This window comes from Rhamphochromis longiceps, linkage group LG15 (genome assembly GCF_057381845.1).
Source record: "Rhamphochromis longiceps isolate RC_006_pf linkage group LG15, R_longiceps_female_GT1.1, whole genome shotgun sequence".
NCBI lineage: Eukaryota > Metazoa > Chordata > Actinopteri > Cichliformes > Cichlidae > Rhamphochromis > Rhamphochromis longiceps.
In genome coordinates this window covers 17217264-17238417 of record NC_140571.1, presented here as the reverse complement: position 1 = coordinate 17238417, position 21154 = coordinate 17217264, and the positions used below count along the sequence as shown (strand labels likewise).

General features: G+C 40.0%; 2 protein-coding genes across 2 annotated transcripts; one reads left to right on the top strand and one right to left on the bottom strand.

Annotated features, from left to right (window-relative positions):
• Window positions 1-227: 227 nt before the first annotated feature.
• On the top strand, window positions 228-1049 carry LOC146652477 (uncharacterized). Its single transcript, XM_085382410.1, has one exon. The coding sequence runs from the start codon at window positions 257-259 to the stop codon at window positions 950-952; it is 696 nt and encodes a 231-aa protein (XP_085238536.1). The 5' UTR covers window positions 228-256; the 3' UTR covers window positions 953-1049.
• Window positions 1050-7793: 6744 nt separating this feature from the next.
• On the bottom strand, window positions 7794-20945 carry LOC146652476 (hepatic sodium/bile acid cotransporter-like). The gene is made up of 7 exons (XM_085381934.1): window positions 20757-20945; window positions 15885-15971; window positions 14580-14692; window positions 13903-14107; window positions 9745-9923; window positions 9407-9606; window positions 7794-7846 (listed from the first exon to the last, which is right to left on the bottom strand). The coding sequence occupies exons 1-7, from the start codon at window positions 20943-20945 to the stop codon at window positions 7794-7796; spliced, it is 1026 nt and encodes a 341-aa protein (XP_085238060.1).
• Between the last annotated feature and the right edge of the window lie 209 nt (window positions 20946-21154).

The following is a 21154-nucleotide window of genomic DNA, read 5'->3' as shown; positions in this document are numbered from 1 at the left end:
CCGAGACAGTGGGGACGCTAATCAGAAGGCTAGACCGTCCAATTTCCCCAGCTGTTTACTTCCGGTCTACCTCCTGAGGACCTGGCCCACGTAGACCGCGAAGGCCGGGTCCTCATGTGTCCCATGAAATGAAGCAGGCAGCTCAGAGCGACCCAGAGCAAATCAAAGTTGGCATTCAGCGGTGAGTGAGAGGAAGGACACTAGCATCAACTAGCTAGCCGGTCGTCACGGCAAAGCTACAAGAGCGTCTCTCAGCATGGGCCCGAAAAAAGTTCTGTCAGCCGAGGAAGGAGACGATATTAAGAAGTCGCTGGAGTTTATGACAGAGGAGATTTCTACTGTCAAACTGCAGCAGAAAGCCATCCTGGACCTGGTCGAGGAAGTTAAGGCTCTCCGCATCCAGAACGCCGAGAAGGATCGGCGGCTGGCGTACCTGGAGAACAGAGTGGCGGATTTGGAGCAGTACACCCGGATGAACGATGTTATCATCACGGGGCTTCGCATCAAACCCCGGTCATACGCCCGGGCGGTCGCCACTGACAATGTAGGAGGGCCAGGAGAGGAAGATGTCAACTCCACGGAGCATCAAGTGGTTACCTTTCTACGGTCCAAAGGTGTGGAAGTGGATTATAACAACATTGAGGCTTGCCACCCTCTACCCCGAAAAAATGAAAGTGACAAACCAGCCATCATTGTGAGATTTGCAAACAGAAAACAGAAAACAGCACTGTTAAAACAAGGAAAGAAACTGAAAGGATCCGATGTCTTCATGAACGAACATCTGATAAAAAGAAATGCGGACATTGCCAGGAAAGCACGTTACTTGAAGAAACAGGGAAAAATTCAAAATACATGGACCACCAACTGCAAAGTATTCATTAAACTCAATGGAACACCGGAACAAGCCAAAGTGTTGGTCATCAGAAATATGGAAGAGCTGGACAAATACTGAGGTCAACTTACTCTGGAGGTATGAATACACATGTGACGTGACACACAACACAACACATGGCACAGTCCAAAAGAACTTCATCTGCATCCGGCAACAATATCAACATAACTCATTGGAATTCTCTTTATGATAATCTGGAACTGAGAACATTTCGATACACAGACCATAATGTTCTAGACTTAGAAAAGGATATAGACCCGGAAAATAATTTCTTCTACAACATCAGCTGTAACTGCTGCTACTTCACTGATGAACAGTTTAAGCACACCATCAACACGGAAAATAAATTATCAATAATCCATTTTAATAGCAGAAGTCTGTATGCCAACTTCAACAATATAAAGGAATATCTAAATGAGTTGACAAATCCATTTGGAATTATTGCCATTTCTGAAACATGGATCAATGCGGAGAAAGGAATGGACTTTGGACTGGAGGGATATGAAGTGAATTTTGTAAATAGAAGGAACAAGAGTGGAGGGGGAGTAGCTGTGTATGTGGATAAAAACCTAAACTACAAGGTGGTAGAAAGTATGACAACTGTAATTGATAATTTACTAGAATGTATAACAATTGAAATTTATAAGGAAAAAGAAAAAAAATGTAATAATTAGCTGTATATATAGAACACCTGGCTCTAGTATTCAAGTATTTAATGACTTCATAGAGGAAATATTCTCTAAAACAAATCAAAAAGTTATGTTTATCTGTGGTGATTTTAATATTGACCTGTTGAATCCAAAAAAGCATAAAATGAGCGACGAATTCCTAAACACTATGTACAGTTTGAGTTTACATCCTAAAATAACCAGGCCTAGCAGAATTACACCACATTGTGCCACCTTACTTGACAATATTTTCACTAACAATATGGAAAACAACATTGTGAGCGGATTATTAATTAATGACATCAGTGATCACCTACCAGTTTTTGCAGTTTATGACACTAATTATAAGAAAAATCAGCATGAAGAACAACTGAGATACAGACGTGTAAGGACGGAAGAAACGATGACTGCATTTAAGAACGATCTATTAAATCAGGACTGGGACAATGTGTACAAAGAAGCTGATATTGATATTGCATATGGCATATTTTTAAGAATATTCATGGAGTTGTACGATAAAAACTGTCCAACAATAAAATACAACAGAAAGCACAAATATTCAGATAGACCATGGCTCACTAAGGGTTTACAAAATGCATGTAAAAGAAAAATACACTCTATAGGGAATACCTAAAACAAAGAACAAAAGAAGCTGAAAATAAATATAAAAAATACAAAAAATAAGTTGACCAATATTATACGTGTATGTAGAAAGGAGTATTATAGTAAAATATTGAACAACAATAAACATAATATGAAAGGAATATGGGATGTTTTAAACGGTATCATTAAAAATAATTCTGGACAACAAAGTTATCCACAATACTTTATCGATAATGGCAATATTATGGAAAACACTGCTGATAAGGTCAACAGCTTTAATCATTATTTTGTAAATATTGGACCAAAACTGGCAGAACAAATTCCTGAGTCACTGCCATCAGTAGACTGTAGTGAAAACCTGATTGATAGGAACCCTAACTCAATGTTCCTCACATCAGTGGAGGAAAAAGAAATAATTGACATTGTACACATGTGTAAATATAAAACATCTACTGATTGTAATGATATTGACATGAAAATCGTCAAGAAGGTCATTGAAGGAATTGTAGGACCTCTAACATATATTTGCAACTTATCATTTCAGACGGGAAAAGTGCCAAACAAAATGAAAATAGCTAAAGTTGTGCCGCTGTATAAAACCGGGGATAGACGCCACTTAACAAATTACAGGCCTGTTTCTTTACTACCACAATTCTCCAAAATCCTAGAAAACCTGTTTAATAAACGATTAGACAAATTCTTAGATAAATATAAATTACTCTCTGACAGTCAATATGGATTCAGATCAAAAAGATCAACATCTCTGGCATTAATCGAATCAATTGAGGAGATTACGAATGCTATAGATCAGAAACAGTATGCAGCTGGAGTATTTCTGGATCTCAAGAAAGCATTCGACACAATCAATCATGACATATTAATTAATTCCCTTAGAAATGCACAAGTGCAGATTCATGTAGATGGTGTGGAAATTGAAAGAGTACTTGAACATAAGTTTCTTGGTGTGATTATAGATGATAAATTAAACTGGAAGTCTCATATAAATCATATACATAACAAAATTTCAAGAAGTGTCTCAATCTTGAGTAAAGTAAAACACATTCTGGACCACAAATCACTCCACATTCTCTATTGTTCCCTGATTGCACCGTATTTGAATTACTGTGCAGAGGTTTGGGGCAATACTTACAAATGTTCGCTATCATCAATCTTTATATTACAAAAAAGGGCCATAAGGATAATCCATAAAACTGGTTACAGAGATCATACAAATCCACTATTCTTAAAATCAAAAATTCTAAAATTCACAGATCTGGTTCATTTTCTCACAGCACAAATTATATATAAAGCAATAAATAACCTGCTTCCTGACAATATTCTAAAAATGTTTTCTAAAAGGGAACGGGGATACAATTTGAGGGGGGAATTAAATTTAAAACATCCTCGTATCCGTACAACATTAAAAAGTTTTTGCATCTCTGTGTGTGGAGTGAAGCTGTGGAACAGACTAAGTAAAGATATGAAGCAATGTCCAAGCATGGCGCAGTTTAAAAAGCGGTTTAAGGATATGGTTTTTACAGGGTACAGGGAAAAGGTAGAGATTTGATAGGGTGTTCTTGTCTAATATTTTCATGTGTGTGCGCATGCACGGGTTTGTTGGTATGGATATATATATATAATTGTAGGCTGTGTATCCTTGAGGTGTTAATGGGGTTATTGAAAATGTGTATATGTGCGTATGTGTGTATATACGTATGTATGGATAGATAGAAACATATATGTGTATATATTTAAAAAAAATAAATAAATAAATAAAAAAAAAAAATTACACATAACATATAATGTAATTGCAAGGAGGTATTTCTGTAGTCTATTGATACTAGATAGTGGAAAAGGGGTGGGATTAAATAAGCTTATGCTTCTTCCTGCTCCTTTTTGAACATGGACGTTATTTGGAGTTGTGGTTGCTCGTTTTCCTTTTGTTTGCTTTGTTCATTTGTCTCTTTTAATTCTATTTTTTTTAATACTTTTTCAACATGTTCAAAATAAAGATTCAATCAATCAATCAATCAATCAATCAATTTGGACACAGCTACCGTGTGTGCGACAGTGGCTCAGGGGGTTGGGAAGCGCATCTGTAACCGGAAGGCCGCCGGTTCGATCTCTGTCCTGGTCGTTGTGTCCTTGGGCAAGACACGTTACCCTACAGCCTACTGATGTTGGCCAGAGGGGCCGATGGCGCGATATGGCAGCCTCGCCTCTGTCAGTCTTCCCCAGGGCAGCTGTGGCTATAACTGTAGCTTGCCTCCACCAGTGAGTGAATGAATAGTGGAATTGTACAGTGCTTTGGGTGCCTTGAAAAGCGCTATATAAATGCAATCTGTTATTATTATTATTCTTTGTGCTTGTTGTCGGTTAGTCTGTCTGTCATGCCCCTGCTCTCTGTCTCCTCTTCCAGGTATTCAGGTTTCTTGTTTTCAGTTCAGGCTCTGTCCTGGTCGTTGTGTCCTTGGGCAAGACACTTTACCCTACCGCCTACTGATGTTGGCCAGAGGGGCCGATGGCGCGATATGGCAGCCTCGCTTCTGTCAGTCTGCCCAGGGCAGCTGTGGCTACAACTGTGGTTTGCCTCCACCAGTGTGTGAATGTGAGAGTGAATGAATAGTGGAATTGTAAAGCGCTTTGGGTGCCATGAAAAGCGCTATATAAATGCAATCCATTATTATTATTCTTTGTGCTTGTTGTCGGTTCGTCTGTCTGTCATGCCCCTGCTCTCTGTCTCCTCTTCCAGGTATTCAGGTTTCTTGTTTTCAGTTCAGGCTCATGTTAGGTTTTAGTTCTCCCAGTTAAGTTTCTTATAGCTCCACGCCACTCATTTCCTGTTTTTGTTTGAATGTCACCTACTGTAAATAAAAGCTCACTCGCATCAAAGCCTGTGCCTGCATTTGGGACCTTCTCTTATAACTCCACACATCTGCTGCCACTGCCATGACAGAAACAGTGATTTACATAGATTTTTTAAAAGTTATTATTTTTAACTATAATGAACTAATACTGAAATTAAAACCCAGCATTGTGAAAACCTGTGCCCTTCTTTAAAAATCCTTTAGCTATTTGCTGAATTTCCAAGGAAAATGTCAACATGCAGATGAATTACACTTTTTCACATTGCCTAATATTCATTCAAAACACTGCGCTATTGAGAGAGAAAAAAATAATTCAAGTATAATGAACCACTGCTGCTTTTAAAGGACTAATATTGCTTAAATGAAGAAAAGAAAAAATCTTGATCTGAGTTATAACTGCACAGATTAGATAGATGTTAGGACAACCAGAAGTACTAGACGCACCATACACCTGAACTAAATGTTACATCTGTTCCTCTAAATTCTTACAGACATGTGGTCATAATGTTGTCATGGTCCGGGTGAGTGCTGGAGTTTTCTTCTTTTTTGCTGTCTCCACTTCTGGGCAGAGTCGCTGTGTTGCGTTCAGTTCAGTTCAGTTCCGTTCAGTTCCGTTCAATTTTATTTATATAGCGCCAACTCAAGCCGTTCTGACGCTTCTCCACACCTGGGAGCAATTATGCTGTCAGCATTTAGGATCAGCGATCACCATTACTCTCCGCCAAGTGCTCAGCGTGCCACAGTCAGTGTTAGTCGCTACAGTTTTGGTTAAAGAGCTGATTTCTGCAGAAAGCTGTTGACTTTGTTTGTCTCTACAGACCTCCAGTCGGCTTTCAGGTTTCGTCTTAGACAACACTTACTCTCACCCAGCTGCTGGTCTAAATGTGACTGTTCAGTTTCTCTATCCTGTCACTCATTCAGCTTACCTGCCTGCCCTCCTGTCACCATCACAGAGCCCTACGGATCACCTGCTCTGTAATCAGCTCACCTGGACAACTCATCCTTCCCCCACCTTACCAGTCCACCACCTGCAAAACTGTAAGATTAATTAATCTACACTCTGCTTTCTCCATCTCCGGGGCTCTGGGTCATGGTCCCTTAATCTCCTCTTTTTTTCTTGCAGTGTACTGAGACTCCTGGTTGCATTTCCTGGTGCCCATGCCCTCCACCAAACCTTGAACTTTGAGTGCACTGATGTCTGGTGATGTTTCCGACCCATTCTAGCCTTAGTTTCTCATTGTGACCTTAGATCTTGAAAAATACCCAAGTTATAGTCCTCTGACCTTCTCTGACCTTGTTTCTCATTATTGTTGATAATTCCGTTCAGAGTTCATGATTCATAGTCTTGTTGTAATAAAGTTCTTGTGTTTTACGTCACCCCTTGTCTCCGTGTGTTTTCCGTTCTGAGACGGCCCACTTTGCACGGTTTCAGCTGTGACAAATGTGCTGTTTTTGATTGCTGTGGCATCTCACTAGAGCATTCAAAGCATGGTTTCTCATAAACCTTAAAACCAGCAGCACATACACGGACAGCCCTTTGCACTGAGAGTGCAGTGCAAAAGTCTTGAGCCTCCCCTTGTTTCTTTATATTTGTGCTTCCATGGAGACTTTCTTGGGATTTTTTTTAAAAGTGGTCTTGAGCAAAAAACAAAACACAATTGCACAGTTACTATTTGATGGAGGTTTTTGTATTTGTTTTGCCTTTTTTGTGGAAAATGGAATACGAATACAGGCAGCAGAGACTCTTAGCCAGAACTTTTTTGTTGCCACTGTTTCCCATTGTCATTTAAAATGTTAGTTTTCCTTGACATCAAATACAAAATTTGTCCATATATCTACCCTACTCTACTCGGTGAAAGTAGGAAGAAAAAACTCTCATTTAACAGGAAGAAGCCTCTAGCAGAACCAGGCTCTGAGAGGAGCGGTAATTTTCCATGACCAGCTGGATCTTTTGTTTTGTCCTCCTCCCCTCCACCCCAATCAATTGCAGGAGATGGATCTGCCTTCCTGTACCTGTGAGTACCTAGTGGAGTACCTGGGCATCATCTTATCCCAGGACAGTGATGGTCTATGTAGCTGTGCTCTTCCTTCTGAAGTCGAGCACCATCATGTTTACATCTAACCGTTTTGTGGGCACCACGACCTTGAGATCTACTGAAAGTCTAAGGTGGTCAAGGTGAACAGGAATGAAAACTGGACAGTGCTCTGTGGAGCTCACGCAGTGCATATCACAAACTCAGAGCTCTGCTCATCTCACATACTGCAGCCTGTAATGTAGTAATCCATGAGACGGTGGACGTGTTTCCTGGCATTTCCTCAGTGGTACTTATTGGTACTTAGTGGACAAGAGCTTGAAAAAACATAAATGTACATAATGAATTTATTTTCAGTGGAAACTTGTAATTGTATGATGTAGGAAAAAGATAGACTCATCAGATTTTTCAAAAATGTATTTAAAACTGGATTTTGGCTTCATTAGTGCTTTATAACTGAAGTTACTAATACATTTACAGGGTTCAGATAATGATACTGTTTTATAATCAAGAAATACAGTTGCACATTTTTCTATTTGTTCATTAAGCTGTAAGTAAGCTATTTTTGGTTACTTCATCTGGAGCCCCTTTGGTGAAACCGTTCACGCTAATAATAATAATAATAATAATAATAATAATAATAATAATAATAATGGATTGGATTTATATAGCACTTTTCAAGGCACCCAAAGCGCTTTACAATAGAGACATATATGAGTGGTAATTGACATCACACATCAGACTCTTTCAGATCCTCTCCAGTGGCAGCAGCCTGGTAAGTTTCTGTGGGTCAGACAAGCAGATGTATTAACACAAACCAAGATTTGGCACAAAAGTTGCTCAACCTGTGGTTAAATGTGAAATCCTAAGGTCTGGTTATTCATCTGTCTAAACAAAACACAATCACAAAGTTATTCTTTGCTTTGTTTTGGTGCTGTTTTGACATTTTTTTTGTGTGTAGAATGGAAAGCAAGAACAGGCAGCAGAGACTCTTAGCCAGAAACCTTTTTGTGGGCTCATTGGTGCTTGCCTTTTGTTACGACTCAGGTCATAATTTCGTGTATTGTTTTCGCTCATCCACACCTGATGGTGGAATTGCTCATTTTCTCTGCCTCTTTTTTCCTGCTGCTTCAACCACAGACTGTGTGTTTAGTAATGTACTATGTGTTCAAGTTCCTGTGTCTAGAATAACTAGGTAAACTAGGTTTTCCTAGTTTCCAACCCAACCAATCGTGGCAGATAGCTGCCGCTCCCTAAGCCTGCTGAAGGTTTCCTCCTATTAAACTAGAGTTTTTCCTTCCCACTGTGGCCAAGTGTTGCTCATAGGAGGGTGGTTTGATTGTTGGGGGTTTCTCTGTATTATTATAAAAACCTAGAATGTAATACCTTAATACATTTATATTATATATAATATACTAAGTGCCTTGAGGCATCTACTGTTATGATTTGGCTCTATATAAATCAAATTGGATTGAAATCAAATTGAACTGAATTTAAACTATTGAGAGTGCCAGATGTTAATAATAATTACTAATGCTTAAATGCAGAATGCCATAAATTTGCATTTAACTGTCTCATACCTGTAACTGAGGCTCAAGTGTGCATTTATTGTGTGTTCGTCTCAGGTCAGAGTGGTGCAGTGGTTAGCACTGTTGCCACATAGTAGGGCTTTTGTTCTTGTAGAGGCAGATATGAGGCACATAATGCTTTCGGTGATCAATGAGACCACTCAAATGACTAACAATCAAAGCAAATACATTATTAATAATGAAATTATATAGAATAAATTACACTATATCTAATGTAGCACCTTTTTAAAAGGTCAGTTTGGGTACCAGTACATGAGAGTATAATATTGTCAATAGTGGTTCTCCATAACCTACAACATGAAAGGGTACAACAGGAGTACCTTAGAAGGCATCGCCCCTTTTACAAGCCCATAAAGGTACAATAAAGTACTTTGGGGAGAATATATCTGTATTATTTATTGTTTTGCTCTATACTTTGTGTAGTGTAAAAAGTACTGTTTCTTCAAACACAAAATTTAAAAAATGTTTAATTTAAAATATTTTAAATTTAGCAACTGGAGTAATGCAAACACTCCAATCTGAGATGCTGCAACCTGGATGTAGTTCAGTGAATTAACCCAAACTTTGTTCTAGCATTGCCCACTTCAGATGTCCACAACATCCACACCCACACTTGATCAAGTCACAGTTGAATTTTTGTGAAATAACGACCAGCCATACATCTGTAGATACTTGTTTTTTTTTGTTTTTTTTATCTTGCGTGATAAAAGGCCTGTGTTAAAATGTAACATCTGAATCCTGCTGTCACTCTTACCTTTCTCTTTTCTCTTGAACCTTTGGTAGCACCTAAACAGCATGATGATCATCGCCGCCTCCAACAACTGAGACACCAAGTAGACTGTTGGGAATAGATACAGAGGACCCACCACTTCGTCAGGGAAAGCTATCTTCAATATGGTGGTGCACAGCGGGACATTCTGACAGCCTGTTTCCATGGAAACGGTTCTCCGCTCCCTGAAGGCATATGGAAGGATATATGTGTGTGTGTGTGTGTATGTATATATATATATATATATATGTATATATATATATATGTATATATATATATATATATACATATCCATTGATGATTGAATTAAACAAATAACCTACCTGTGGATGAGTCTGAAGATTGAAGAGAACACGTATCCAAAGCAGTAGCCCATCAAAGGCATGAGACCAGCGATGGCCAAGAGCGAAGGAGACATCATAGTCAGGATGATATGTCCGCTTCCAATAGCAATTAAGCTCAAGGTCCCCACAAGTATAATCAGCATTATAATCATGCCTACCTAAGAACAACAAGACAGGACATAAATCAGTGTTTGACTTCTCTTCTTCTTTTGTGTTGCTCAAAAGAATTTGAGTATAGGATCAATTAAATTACACTTCTGGGATATTGATCTGGTCAGTTAAGTAGAGAGGGGGTTGTTAATCAGTTTTAGTGGCTTGGATGTTGATGAAATCAACAACAGGTGTGCCAGAGATGCAAAAACAAGACAATGTTCAAAACCAGAATAGTTTCACAGGTGGAGGCCGTTGAGATTTTACCCTCCTCATCATTTCTGATTGATTTAAATTTAATTCAACTCAACTTAACTCAGCTTATTTATAGCTCCAAATCACAACAACAGTTGCTTCAAGACACTTTATATTGTAAGGTAAAACCCTACAATAATACAGAGAAAACCCCAACAATGATATGACCCCCTATGACCAATCACTTTGGTGATAGATGAAGTAAAAATGCCCTTTTAAAAGGAAGAAACCTCTGGCAAAACCAGGCTCAGAGAGGGACGGCCATCTGCCGTGTCCAGCTGTGTGTGAGAGGAGGAAAACAGGACAAAGACACACTGTGGAAGAGAGCCAGAGAGTAATTATTAAATGCAGACTGGTGTATAAACACATAATGAGTTTAAAAGGTGAGTGAAGAAGAAACTCATTGCATCAGGGGAAGCCTCAGCAGCTTAGACCTATTGAAGCATAACTAAGGGAGGATTCAGGGTCACCTGATCCAGCCCTAACTATATGCTTTAGCAAAAAGGAAAGTTTTAAGTCTAATCTTAAAAGTAGGGATAGTGTCTATCTCCTGAATCCAAACTGGATGCTCGTTCCACAGAAGAGAGGCCTGAAAACTGCAGGCTCTGTCTCCCATTTTACTTTTAAATACCTTAGGAACCACAAATAAACCTGCAGTCTGAGAGTGAAGTGCTCTACTAAGGTGATAGAGGTGATATTAAGCTGATGTTGTTAGACACCATAACAGCTGAGAAGATCGTTGAAGCCCATCATGGACACTTATCGCACTCACTGCACCTGTAAAGCCACCAGCATTTTGGAGGACGTCACACACCCCTCACTACACTCTTCATCTTGCTGCCTTCTGGCAAGAGGTACTGGAGCATTCAAGCCCTCACTGCCAGACTGCGAAACAGTAACTTCCCCCAAGCTGTCAGACTCCTAAACAGTTAGTGACTGGACTGACACACACACATGCACACCTTCATACACATCACTACCGAGCACTTATAGGCAGAATCTCTCTCTCACACACACGCACACCTTCATACACCACGTTACTTTTTGCACAATACTCAGTCTTTTTCACATTTCTTTTGCACTGTTGTGTCTGTATCGTACTGTTCTGTCAGGTACAGTCACTGTCAGGTACTGTCAGGTTCTATGTAGTCCTGTGTTGATTGTCTGTTATATGTCATATGTAACACCATGGTCTTGGAGAAACGTTGTCTCATTTCACTCTTTACTGTACCACTGCACATGGTTGGAATGACAATAAAGCAAATTTGACTTGACTTGATTTCTAAGATTTTTAGTGCCCAGAACAATAAACTCAGTTTTATCTGAATTTAGAAGCAGAAAATGAGAGGTCATCCAGGTCTAGATAAAGTTGGGTGTTATCTGTCCAGTGAAAATGAATGCTATGTCTTTAATGTTATTGTCTGTATAATGTAAACACAACTGGTCGTAGGACAGAACCCTGCACTGCGGTCCAGCAGGACAAGCACAAAAGTGAGTCCACTGTCAGAGGCCATAAGAAGGTCATTTGTTACCTTCATTAATGGCTTTTCAGTACTGTAATGAGCTCTGAAACCTGACTGAACTCTTCTAATAAACATTTTTTTCTACAGATAAGAAAATAGCTGTTTTACAACTACTCTTTGAAGAAGTTTTGAAAGAAAAGGAAGGTTCGACAGTGGCCTATAACTTGATAAGACAGCTGGGTCAAGTGTTTGGAGGCCTGTGGTATGCAGCCAGTTAATAGGCCCTGTCAAGGAGAGCTGGACAGGGCCTTAGAAGGTTCTTAACCCATCAACAGGACAGGTAACTCCTTTGTGCAAAAAGGAACAGGATGAGCACTGTCAGAGCCCTAAAAAATTCTGTGAATGTCTCTTTCATAAGGGTGGCCTGAGGGCCAGACGTCCTCTAGTGTGTCATCCTTTAAAAAACTTACGTTGATCACCCTGGGGACCAAAAAAGGTCCCGCCCCAAAAAGTGCAATAAAAATGTTATATACTAATATTTTTTACCACTTTAAATGAGTCAGTCTTTTAAGACTACTTCTGCCTGAAATATTCACATAAAGTTTTAATTATATTTTCGTTGTTTTAACCCTTTAAATCCCAGTTTTATTACATGAACGCCCTGTTTTTTTAGCCCCAAAAAACAAAAAAACTAAATATTTTCAAAAAAAACCATTTGAAGTAATATTTGATTGTTATTATAATTAGGCCTTTAGATGGACTAAAGATTGGCACCAAGAGTCATTTCGATCGCCTTTTATTTTTTTTCCAGGAGCGCATTTCATAAAATGCACACTATCGACCACGCCCAAAAAGTGCAATAAAAATATTAAATATTAATTTTTTTTTTCACTTTAAATTGGTCAGTCTTTTAAAACTACTTCTCCCTGAAATATTCATATAAAGTTTTAATTATATTTTCGTTGTTTTAACCCTTTAAATTACAAAAAAACTAAAAAAAAAAACTAAAAAACTAAATATTTTCCCAAAAAAACATTTGAAGTAATATTTGATTGTTATTATAATTAGGCCTTTAGATGGACTAAAGATTGGCACCAAGAGTCATTTCGATCGCCTTTTTTTTTTTTTTTCCAGAACCAGAAAATGGTCTCCAGGCGGCAAATGCTCCTCCTCTAGGCCGAAATGAGTGCATTCTCCCGGGTTAACTCGCGACGATGATCGGGGCATGTTGCGTCGGACTCCTTTTTCCAGCGCACACTTCCGGTACCACGTGACAACAAATACGTCATTTCCTGTTGACTAAAAAAAAATGCACCCTCTCATGGTCCTAGGGACCGAGAAATGGTCCGCCCGATCAGCGGGCGAAGCCGCTGCTGCACGCCGGAGATGAGGCTTCATTTCCGGCAGGTCTGTCCAAGCAGCCCGCTGTTTTCCAGCAGAGGTCAAATGTGAAGCAAGGGCGCCACCCGGTGGACAAATAAAAAAATTACAACTCTAAGGCCTGTAGTCCAAAACAAAACCTAAGCTGAGAACCTGACGCTCCCTTTGACCGTAAATTTTCTGGCGTGAAAAATAGCGTTTATAATGGAAGTCAATGGGCCCAAAACGGTCCCGAGGGTGATCAGTGTGAGTATTTTTGCTGCTCAGCCGTGTTAGGCTGATTTAAGAAAATCAGACTGGAATTTTAAATATTTTACAAAAACGAAGCCGTTTGGCAAGTTTGGCTATATTACACCCAACACAGTGAAAATGGCTTTCATGCAAACACACAAAGGGACCCAAAAAGGGCCGAGTATGACACAAGGGCTAGTGGACCCTGTCCCTGACAGTGTGGAGGGTCTGGAGAAGCCATGGCAAACAGTATGCTGCCTGTAATATTTTTTAGTATGGTGGGTCAGTGATGGTCTGCGGAAGCATATCAAAGTGACGCACAGAACTCTACAGGCTAGGCAACAGCTCTCTGACTGCCGTTAGGTATCATTAGGAATTATTTGAGTTTAGAGAAAGATGTTTAGACTTGTCTGAAGACAAAGTTATTCAGTTTCTCTGTGTGTCAAGTTAAGAAAAAAAATCAGCAAATTCTAGAATTTGTAGGATGATGTAATCTACAGGTTTTCCGTTTTGTTTGGGTTTTTTTTGTTAAACAAATATTTAAAATATGAGTCATTGAAGTCTTTATTTGCCATTCCTGTACCAACTGAATAATCAACACTGTTAATCAGTTTTAGTGATCTGTCTGACCTTCATTCTCCTGTCAGTATGCACAAACCTTCGTGAACTTCTTCGAGTACTGTGGCCTGTAGGTCTTGATGATGATGCCGATGCTACACGGGACAAGGATCAAGACCAACGATAACATAATTTCACCATAAGGGACAGCGTTCTGCACGCTGGGGAAACCCTGGCAGTAGATGTAGAGCAGGAGAGGCATCATACCCAGAGCCAACACTGTAGAGCAGGAAGTCATCACGATGCTGGAGAAGACAAGGATGAGACAAATACGTTGCTTTACTCTGAGCTATGGAAACTAGCCTTTCTGAATTAAAAATGACATCTGATTCTCACAGACTTCATGATTTCCACATTCCTCGTATTTTACTGACCCCATTAACCCTTCTCATAACTGCACAACGCTAAATGTCCTTGTCAACCTGATGTTCAAACAATTTACTAGAGATATTCCTGCTTCCTGGAATATTCCACTGACATGCTGGACATCAGATAGAGATATGCCAAAATCTAACTGAACTGTCTGAATTGTGCTTGTCTTGGTGTTATATTTGAAAACTGCACAGGCAGACACAGTGTGAGAAAGTTCGCAAACACAATCGAGTGGTATAACTGTTGTAAAGTTTTCTGCCTGAGCATTAATCACTTCAAATGACATTTTTAGCATCTTTTTGCTCATTATAAATGTATTACAACTACATAATTTCCCATGTGTACCTGAGGTTCATGTCCCCCTGTATAGCCAGAGCCATGGAGTTGGAGAAAATTCCTCCAGGACAGCAGCCACATACCAGAACAACCACACCTGTTATATCACTCAACTGGAACCCCTGTAACACAAAATCCCAATAACCTCTTGCAGGATGCTGTAAATAACAGTAACAATGTCTAATAGTCTAAAATACAATGTCTGGTGTCAATTATATACTGGTACATCAACACAAATTCAATTATACTGGGCAACTTTTGTCATGTGCCTTGGGAGTGTCTGGGAGGTGTTCCTCTTTGTTAGAGGAGTTCCAGATTTCCGTCCTCTGGGGTGGAGTTTCCAGCACCTCACCTGCTCCTCGTTTCAATGGCAATCAGTAAGTAGGGTTCTTAAACCAGCACTGCCTACCACTCTCCACCAGTTTGTCCAGCTACTGTTGTGGTAACTCTGACTCCTTGTGATCAAGTTCATGCTCGTCTGTCCCAGGTTTAACATTGCCTTACTGTTCTCAGTTCTATCAGATTAATCTCCTGCCGTGTGACTCTTCAGCGCTTGTCCTGTTCGGTTCTACTACATCAGTCAGTCTACAAACCATGGGGTTCACACTCACCACGCTCCTTGCCCTGCCTTCCTGACTGTCGTGGCTCGCTTGGATTTTCCTCCCTCTGGACCTCCTGGAAACCATACCGTCTCCTCTCACGTGCCCACCTGCCATGAATCTGCCTGATTGCCAGTTTGCCTGAGCTGAGTTGAGTAACACTTGGCAGTACAGCTCCGTTAACCTCTGTTTCCCATGTGAATTTCTAGTCTGTTCTAACTACGTTTACTTGTATATAAATCCCTGGACCCATCCCTATTTCCTGATCTGTTCCCCTGAGTCTGGCAGTGAGGTGTGGAGTGAAAGTGAGCGTGAGTGCTGAAGAGGATTGTGAAACTGGAGAGTCTGTGTTTTTTGAACCCGTTTCCCTTCCATCCCTGGATCCCTCAAAATCTCAGTCCCATGCACTGTAAATAGTTTCACTTGGTGTGATTGTTAATAAACTTGTGACTTTTATTCTAAATTCATCTGGTCTGCACCTGAGTCTGTTCCACTCATTTTCCTCACATAAAAAAATCTGTTTTTGGTTCTTCTTTTTGGTTAACTCAGTGTAATTTTCACATTTTTTATTATGAATCCCTGTAAAAAGATTTTTGTGGGGAACACAAATCATAAATCACTGTCTGTATTTGTAAATTTGTAACTTTGTAAAGACAAATGTGTATTATTTATACTGCATGTTAGTAATCTTATTTAACTTTACATAAATACCAACCTTAACTAAGCAAAAGGCTGTAAGAGGCATGATCCCATACTGGGCCATAGCTGCAATAGCCAACCCCTTAGGTTTCATGATGTAATTCTGTAAACAGAAGAAGTTAGCAAAATTGATCATAAATTTACCAAACATGTATCATGCCACTGTGTTTATATTAACATGAACACGGCGGCATGTCTTCCCCTTCTCTCTCTGCCCCCACTTTCCTGTCCCTTCTTCACTGAGTCTATCCAATAAAGCAGAAAAAGGCCAAATGAAATATATATATTTTTTAAAAACTAAGATTACTATAAAAAAGTGCATTTTAATTGAAAAGGGTAAACTTTCATATATTCTGTATTTATTACAATAGATAATGTTCAGAAATCCAGTATCTCAAAATATTTCTATATTTTATTCCAGTTTGAGTAAATTACTCAAACCATGAATTCTTTGTTCCATCCAACCATCCACTTCTTTTCTGCTGCTTATCCAGGTTCAGGTCATGGGGCAGCAGTCGGAGCAAAGAAGCATAGTCTAGCCTCACCCTGGCCACCTCTTCCTGCTCATTTGGGGGACACTGAGCCATTACAAAGGCAGCTGAGAGATATAATCTCTCCACTGAGTCCTGGGTCTGCCACAGACCCTCATCCCAAAACGAACATGCCCTAAATACCTCACCTAGAAAGCATCCATGAGGCATCCTTGTCAGATACCCAAAACATCACAACTAGCTCCTTTCGATGTGTGGGACCAGCGCTGCTACTCCAAGTCCCTTTTGATTGGCTGAGCGCCTTACCCTGTCACTAAAGGAAAACTCAATCACCCATTTGTATCCTTGACCTCATTCTTTTTGAGTCATTACCCATAGCTTGTGACCATAAGTGAGGGTTAAACAAAGATTAACTAGTAAATTTACAGCTTCACTTTTATGCTTAGCACAGAATGTGTCAACCTGAAGAGAGAGGTATCCGTGAGGCCAAGTTAGACTACAAGAGAAAGACCGAAGAACACCTAGACAGCAACAAAGGCAAACAGGTGTGGATGGTATTCAGCACCTTACCAATTAAAGGAATAACTTCGGAGCTGTGAGAGGATTGCCTCCAGGGTACGACCCCAGTAACCCTGCCCTGGGTAGGGTAGAGTGGACCCCTGTATCGAGTATAAGGGTATACTTGATACAGGGTTTGTCTGAACAAAAACAGAATCAAATCGACTTTATCAATTGTAAACGGTATAACTTTATGGTCTTTACTTTACAATATAAAGTGCCCTGAGGCAACAGTTGTTGTGATTTGGCACTATAAAATAAAATTGAATTGAAAATCCAAATTCAGCTGACTACCAGGAGACTTTAGAGGACTTTGAGCTTCCATCTGTTGACAATCTTTATGGAGATGTAGAGTTCTTTTTCTAACAGGACTTACAGTGGGGCAAAAAAGTATTTAGTCAGCCACCGATTGTGCAAGTTCCCCCACCTAAAATGATGACAGAGGTCAGTAATTTGCACCAGAGGTACACTTCAACTGTGAGAAACAGAATGTGAAAAAAAAAATCCATGAATCCACATGGTAGGATTTGTAAAGAATTTATTCGTAAATCAGGGTGGAAAATAAGTATTTGGTCAATAACAAAAATACAACTCAATACTTTGTAACATAACCTTTGTTGGCAATAACAGAGGTCAAACGTTTACTATAGGTCTTTACCAGGTTTGCACACACAGTAGCTGGTATTTTGGCCCATTCCTCCATGCAGATCTTCTCGAGAGCAGTGATGTTTTGGGGCTGTCGCCGAGCAACACGGACTTTCAACTCCCGCCACAGATTTTCTATGGGGTTGAGGTCTGGAGACTGGCTAGGCCACTCCAGGACTTTCAAATGCTTCTTACGGAGCCACTCCTTTGTTGCCCGGGCGGTGTGTTGTGGATCATTGTCATGTTGGAAGACCCAGCCTCGTTTCATCTTCAAAGTTCTCACTGATGGAAGGAGGTTTTGGCTCAAAATCTCACGATACATGGCTCCATTCATTCTGTCCTTAACACGGATCAGTCGTCCTGTCCCCTTGGCAGAAAAACAGCCCCATAGCATGATGTTTCCACCCCCATGCTTCACAGTAGGTATGGTGTTCTTGGGATGCAACTCAGTATTCGTCTTCCTCCAAACACGACGAGTTGAGTTTATACCAAAAAGTTCTACTTTGGTTTCATCTGACCACATGACATTCTCCCAATCCTCTGCTGTATCATCCATGTGCTCTCTGGCAAACTTCAGACGGTCCTGGACATGCACTGGCTTCAGCAGCGGAACACGTCTGGCACTGCGGGATTTGATTCCCTGCCGTTGTAGTGTGTTACTGATGGTGACCTTTGTTACTTTGGTCCCAGCTCTCTGCAGGTCATTCACCAGGTCCCCCCGTGTGGTTCTGGGATCTTTGCTCACCGTTCTCATGATCATTTTGACCCCACGGGATGAGATCTTGCGTGGAGCCCCAGATCGTGGGAGATTATCAGTGGTCTTGTATGTCTTCCATTTTCTGATGATTGCTCCCACAGTTGATTTTTTCACACCAAGCTGCTTGCCTATTGTAGATTCACTCTTCCCAGTCTGGTGCAGGTCTACAATACTTTTCCTGGTGTCCTTCGAAAGCTCTTTGGTCTTGGCCATGGCGGAGTTTGGAGTCTGACTGTTTGAGGCTATGGACAGGTGTCTTTTATACAGATGATGAGTTCAAACAGGTGCCATTCATACAGGTAACGAGTGGGGGACAGAAAAGCTTCTTACAGAAGACGTTACAGGTCTGTGAGAGCCAGAGATTTTCCTTGTTTGAGGTGACCAAATACTTATTTTCCACCCTAATTTACGAATAAATTCTTTACAAATCCTACCATGTGAATTCATGGATTTTTTTTTCACATTCTGTCTCTCACAGTTGAAGTGTACCTCTGGTGCAAATTACTGACCTCTGTCATCATTTTAAGTGGGGGAACTTGCACAATCGGTGGCTGACTAAATACTTTTTTGCCCCACTGTATTACCTGCACACAGAAATAAAACTGATAATTTTTATGATGACCATTTTATTAGGCTACTTTGCTTGGCTGGTCATCCAACTCTCTTGGGTGAATCCTACATAGAATCTATGGGGTATCGTCAAGAGGAAGAGAAAAAAAAAACAAAGCAAAATTACAGGTGAGCTAAGGTCCATTATCAAATCATCATAGCACCTCAGGAGTGCCACGATGCACTAATTAATGGAAGACCCAAGCAGAGTGTATAAATCAAGAACTGTTCCAGAAGTTGTAAATAATTTAATGACTGCTCTTAGGTGATGGTATAATATTTTGAGACACTGGATTTGTGATTAGTATGCCTCCCTTTGTAGGTTTTCTAGGCATGCCCACCTAGAAATCACTGGAGAAATTATCTACAACAGGTAAAATAAGCATTTCTAAGTAAATATATTTCTAAAGGTGCTACTGACATGAAATTCTCATCAGATGCTAACAACCCATCCAATCCACACATGCAAAGAAATCAAACCATAGATGTCCATTAATTAAGTTATGTATAGTAATGAGAAATGACACAGGGAAAAATTATTAATATTTCGTACAGAAGTCTTTGTTGGTGATGACAGCTTCTGTACGGAGAAACTAGTCGTGTGGATTGGTCAGGTGTGATTTTGGCCATTCTTCCACATAAAAGGTTCTATGAACTCTGAGCTCCAGCTCTTACCACAGATTTTCAGTTGGATTCAAACCAGGTGACTTGTTGGGCCAGTCTAGTTTCAGAGAAAGAAACTCAGTTTCCTTCGATCTGTGTTTAGGATCACTGTCTTGCTGAAACGTCCACCCTTCATCGTTCATCATCCTGGTAGATGGCAGCAGATTGTTATCAAGAATGTCTCGGTACATTTTTCCATTCATCTTCAATTATACGAAGATTGCTAGTATCATATGCTGAAAAACAATCTCACTCCATGATGTTCCCACCTTCAAACCTCACTGTCGGTATGCTGATTTTGGGGTAATGTGCAGTGCCTTTTGACCTCAAACATGGTTTTGGTCTCACCTGACCAGACTACATTCCCCCAATATTTCACATGCATGTCTAAATGCTTTTTAGCAAGCTTTAAACATGCTTTAACATGCTTTCTCTTCAGTAATGGAGTCTTGTGTGCTGAGGTATGTATGGTGTGCATACAAACCATGGCAGTTGAGTGTTTTTACTTGTTTTCTTTGAAACACTTGTGCCTCCTCTGATGTTTCTTCTCACTCGTCTGTCTGGTAGCACCTGGTCATGTGCAGTTTATGGTGAAATTATGTTCTTTCCACTTCCAAATTATGGCCCCAACAGTGCTACACTGCAATCTTCAGTAGTTTAGACATTTATCTGTAACTAATGCCATCACTATGATTTGCAACAATAAGGCTGCGAAGGTCTTGAGAAATCTTGTTGGTTTTACCCTTCATCTGATGCTTCTTGTGTGGTAATGAGACACCTTTTTATAGGCAATCATTTGGGACTAAACCAGGTGAAATAGATTTGCATTAAGCGGCAGGATTGCTTTCTATTTACTGATTTCAGTTAGCTACTTTTTTCCCTGCGTCATTTCTCATGAATGGATCAAATGGTTTGCTACCAACATCTGGTGAGAATTTCACATCAACTATATTTACTTAGAAAAAATGGTGATGTTCATTACGTATTTTATCCATTATATTTCAACATGCTCAGCAATTCCTTGCAGGAACTGGAATGTGTTGTCAGGCATAAGGACATCATCGAAAACCCTGCTTACGTGTAATTTTTTCAAGCTTTGTCACAATGCTTTTCTGCATATAGACAAACCACACATACATTTGCATTCACTGCTGATCTTGGTCACCTTGATCTTAGACACCTCCATGGTGCATCCAAGTGAAACCATGGTGATGATGATTATGATTGTAAACATTACTGTAATGACATTGCCAATCACTGGGTCCACAGCAGGACGGTAAAATGAGGTGGTGTTTGCAACCGTCACATTGCGCCACAAATCTTGATGAGGTATCAGGTTTGCTGTGTTGTTCATGGTGCCTTCAAATCAGAACAAACATGAGGTTCTGAGCTGTGAGTGAAAAAACAAAAGTGGAGATGAAGGAGGAAAGAGAGCAGAGTAAGAGTTAAACAGAATACCAGCATCTTTGTTTGTTTACATTCTGTTTTGTCCTTAAACTTTGTGAAGAAAACTTCTCTAGCAGGAAGTTCACACTCTGTCTTATTGAGGTATCCTTATGATAC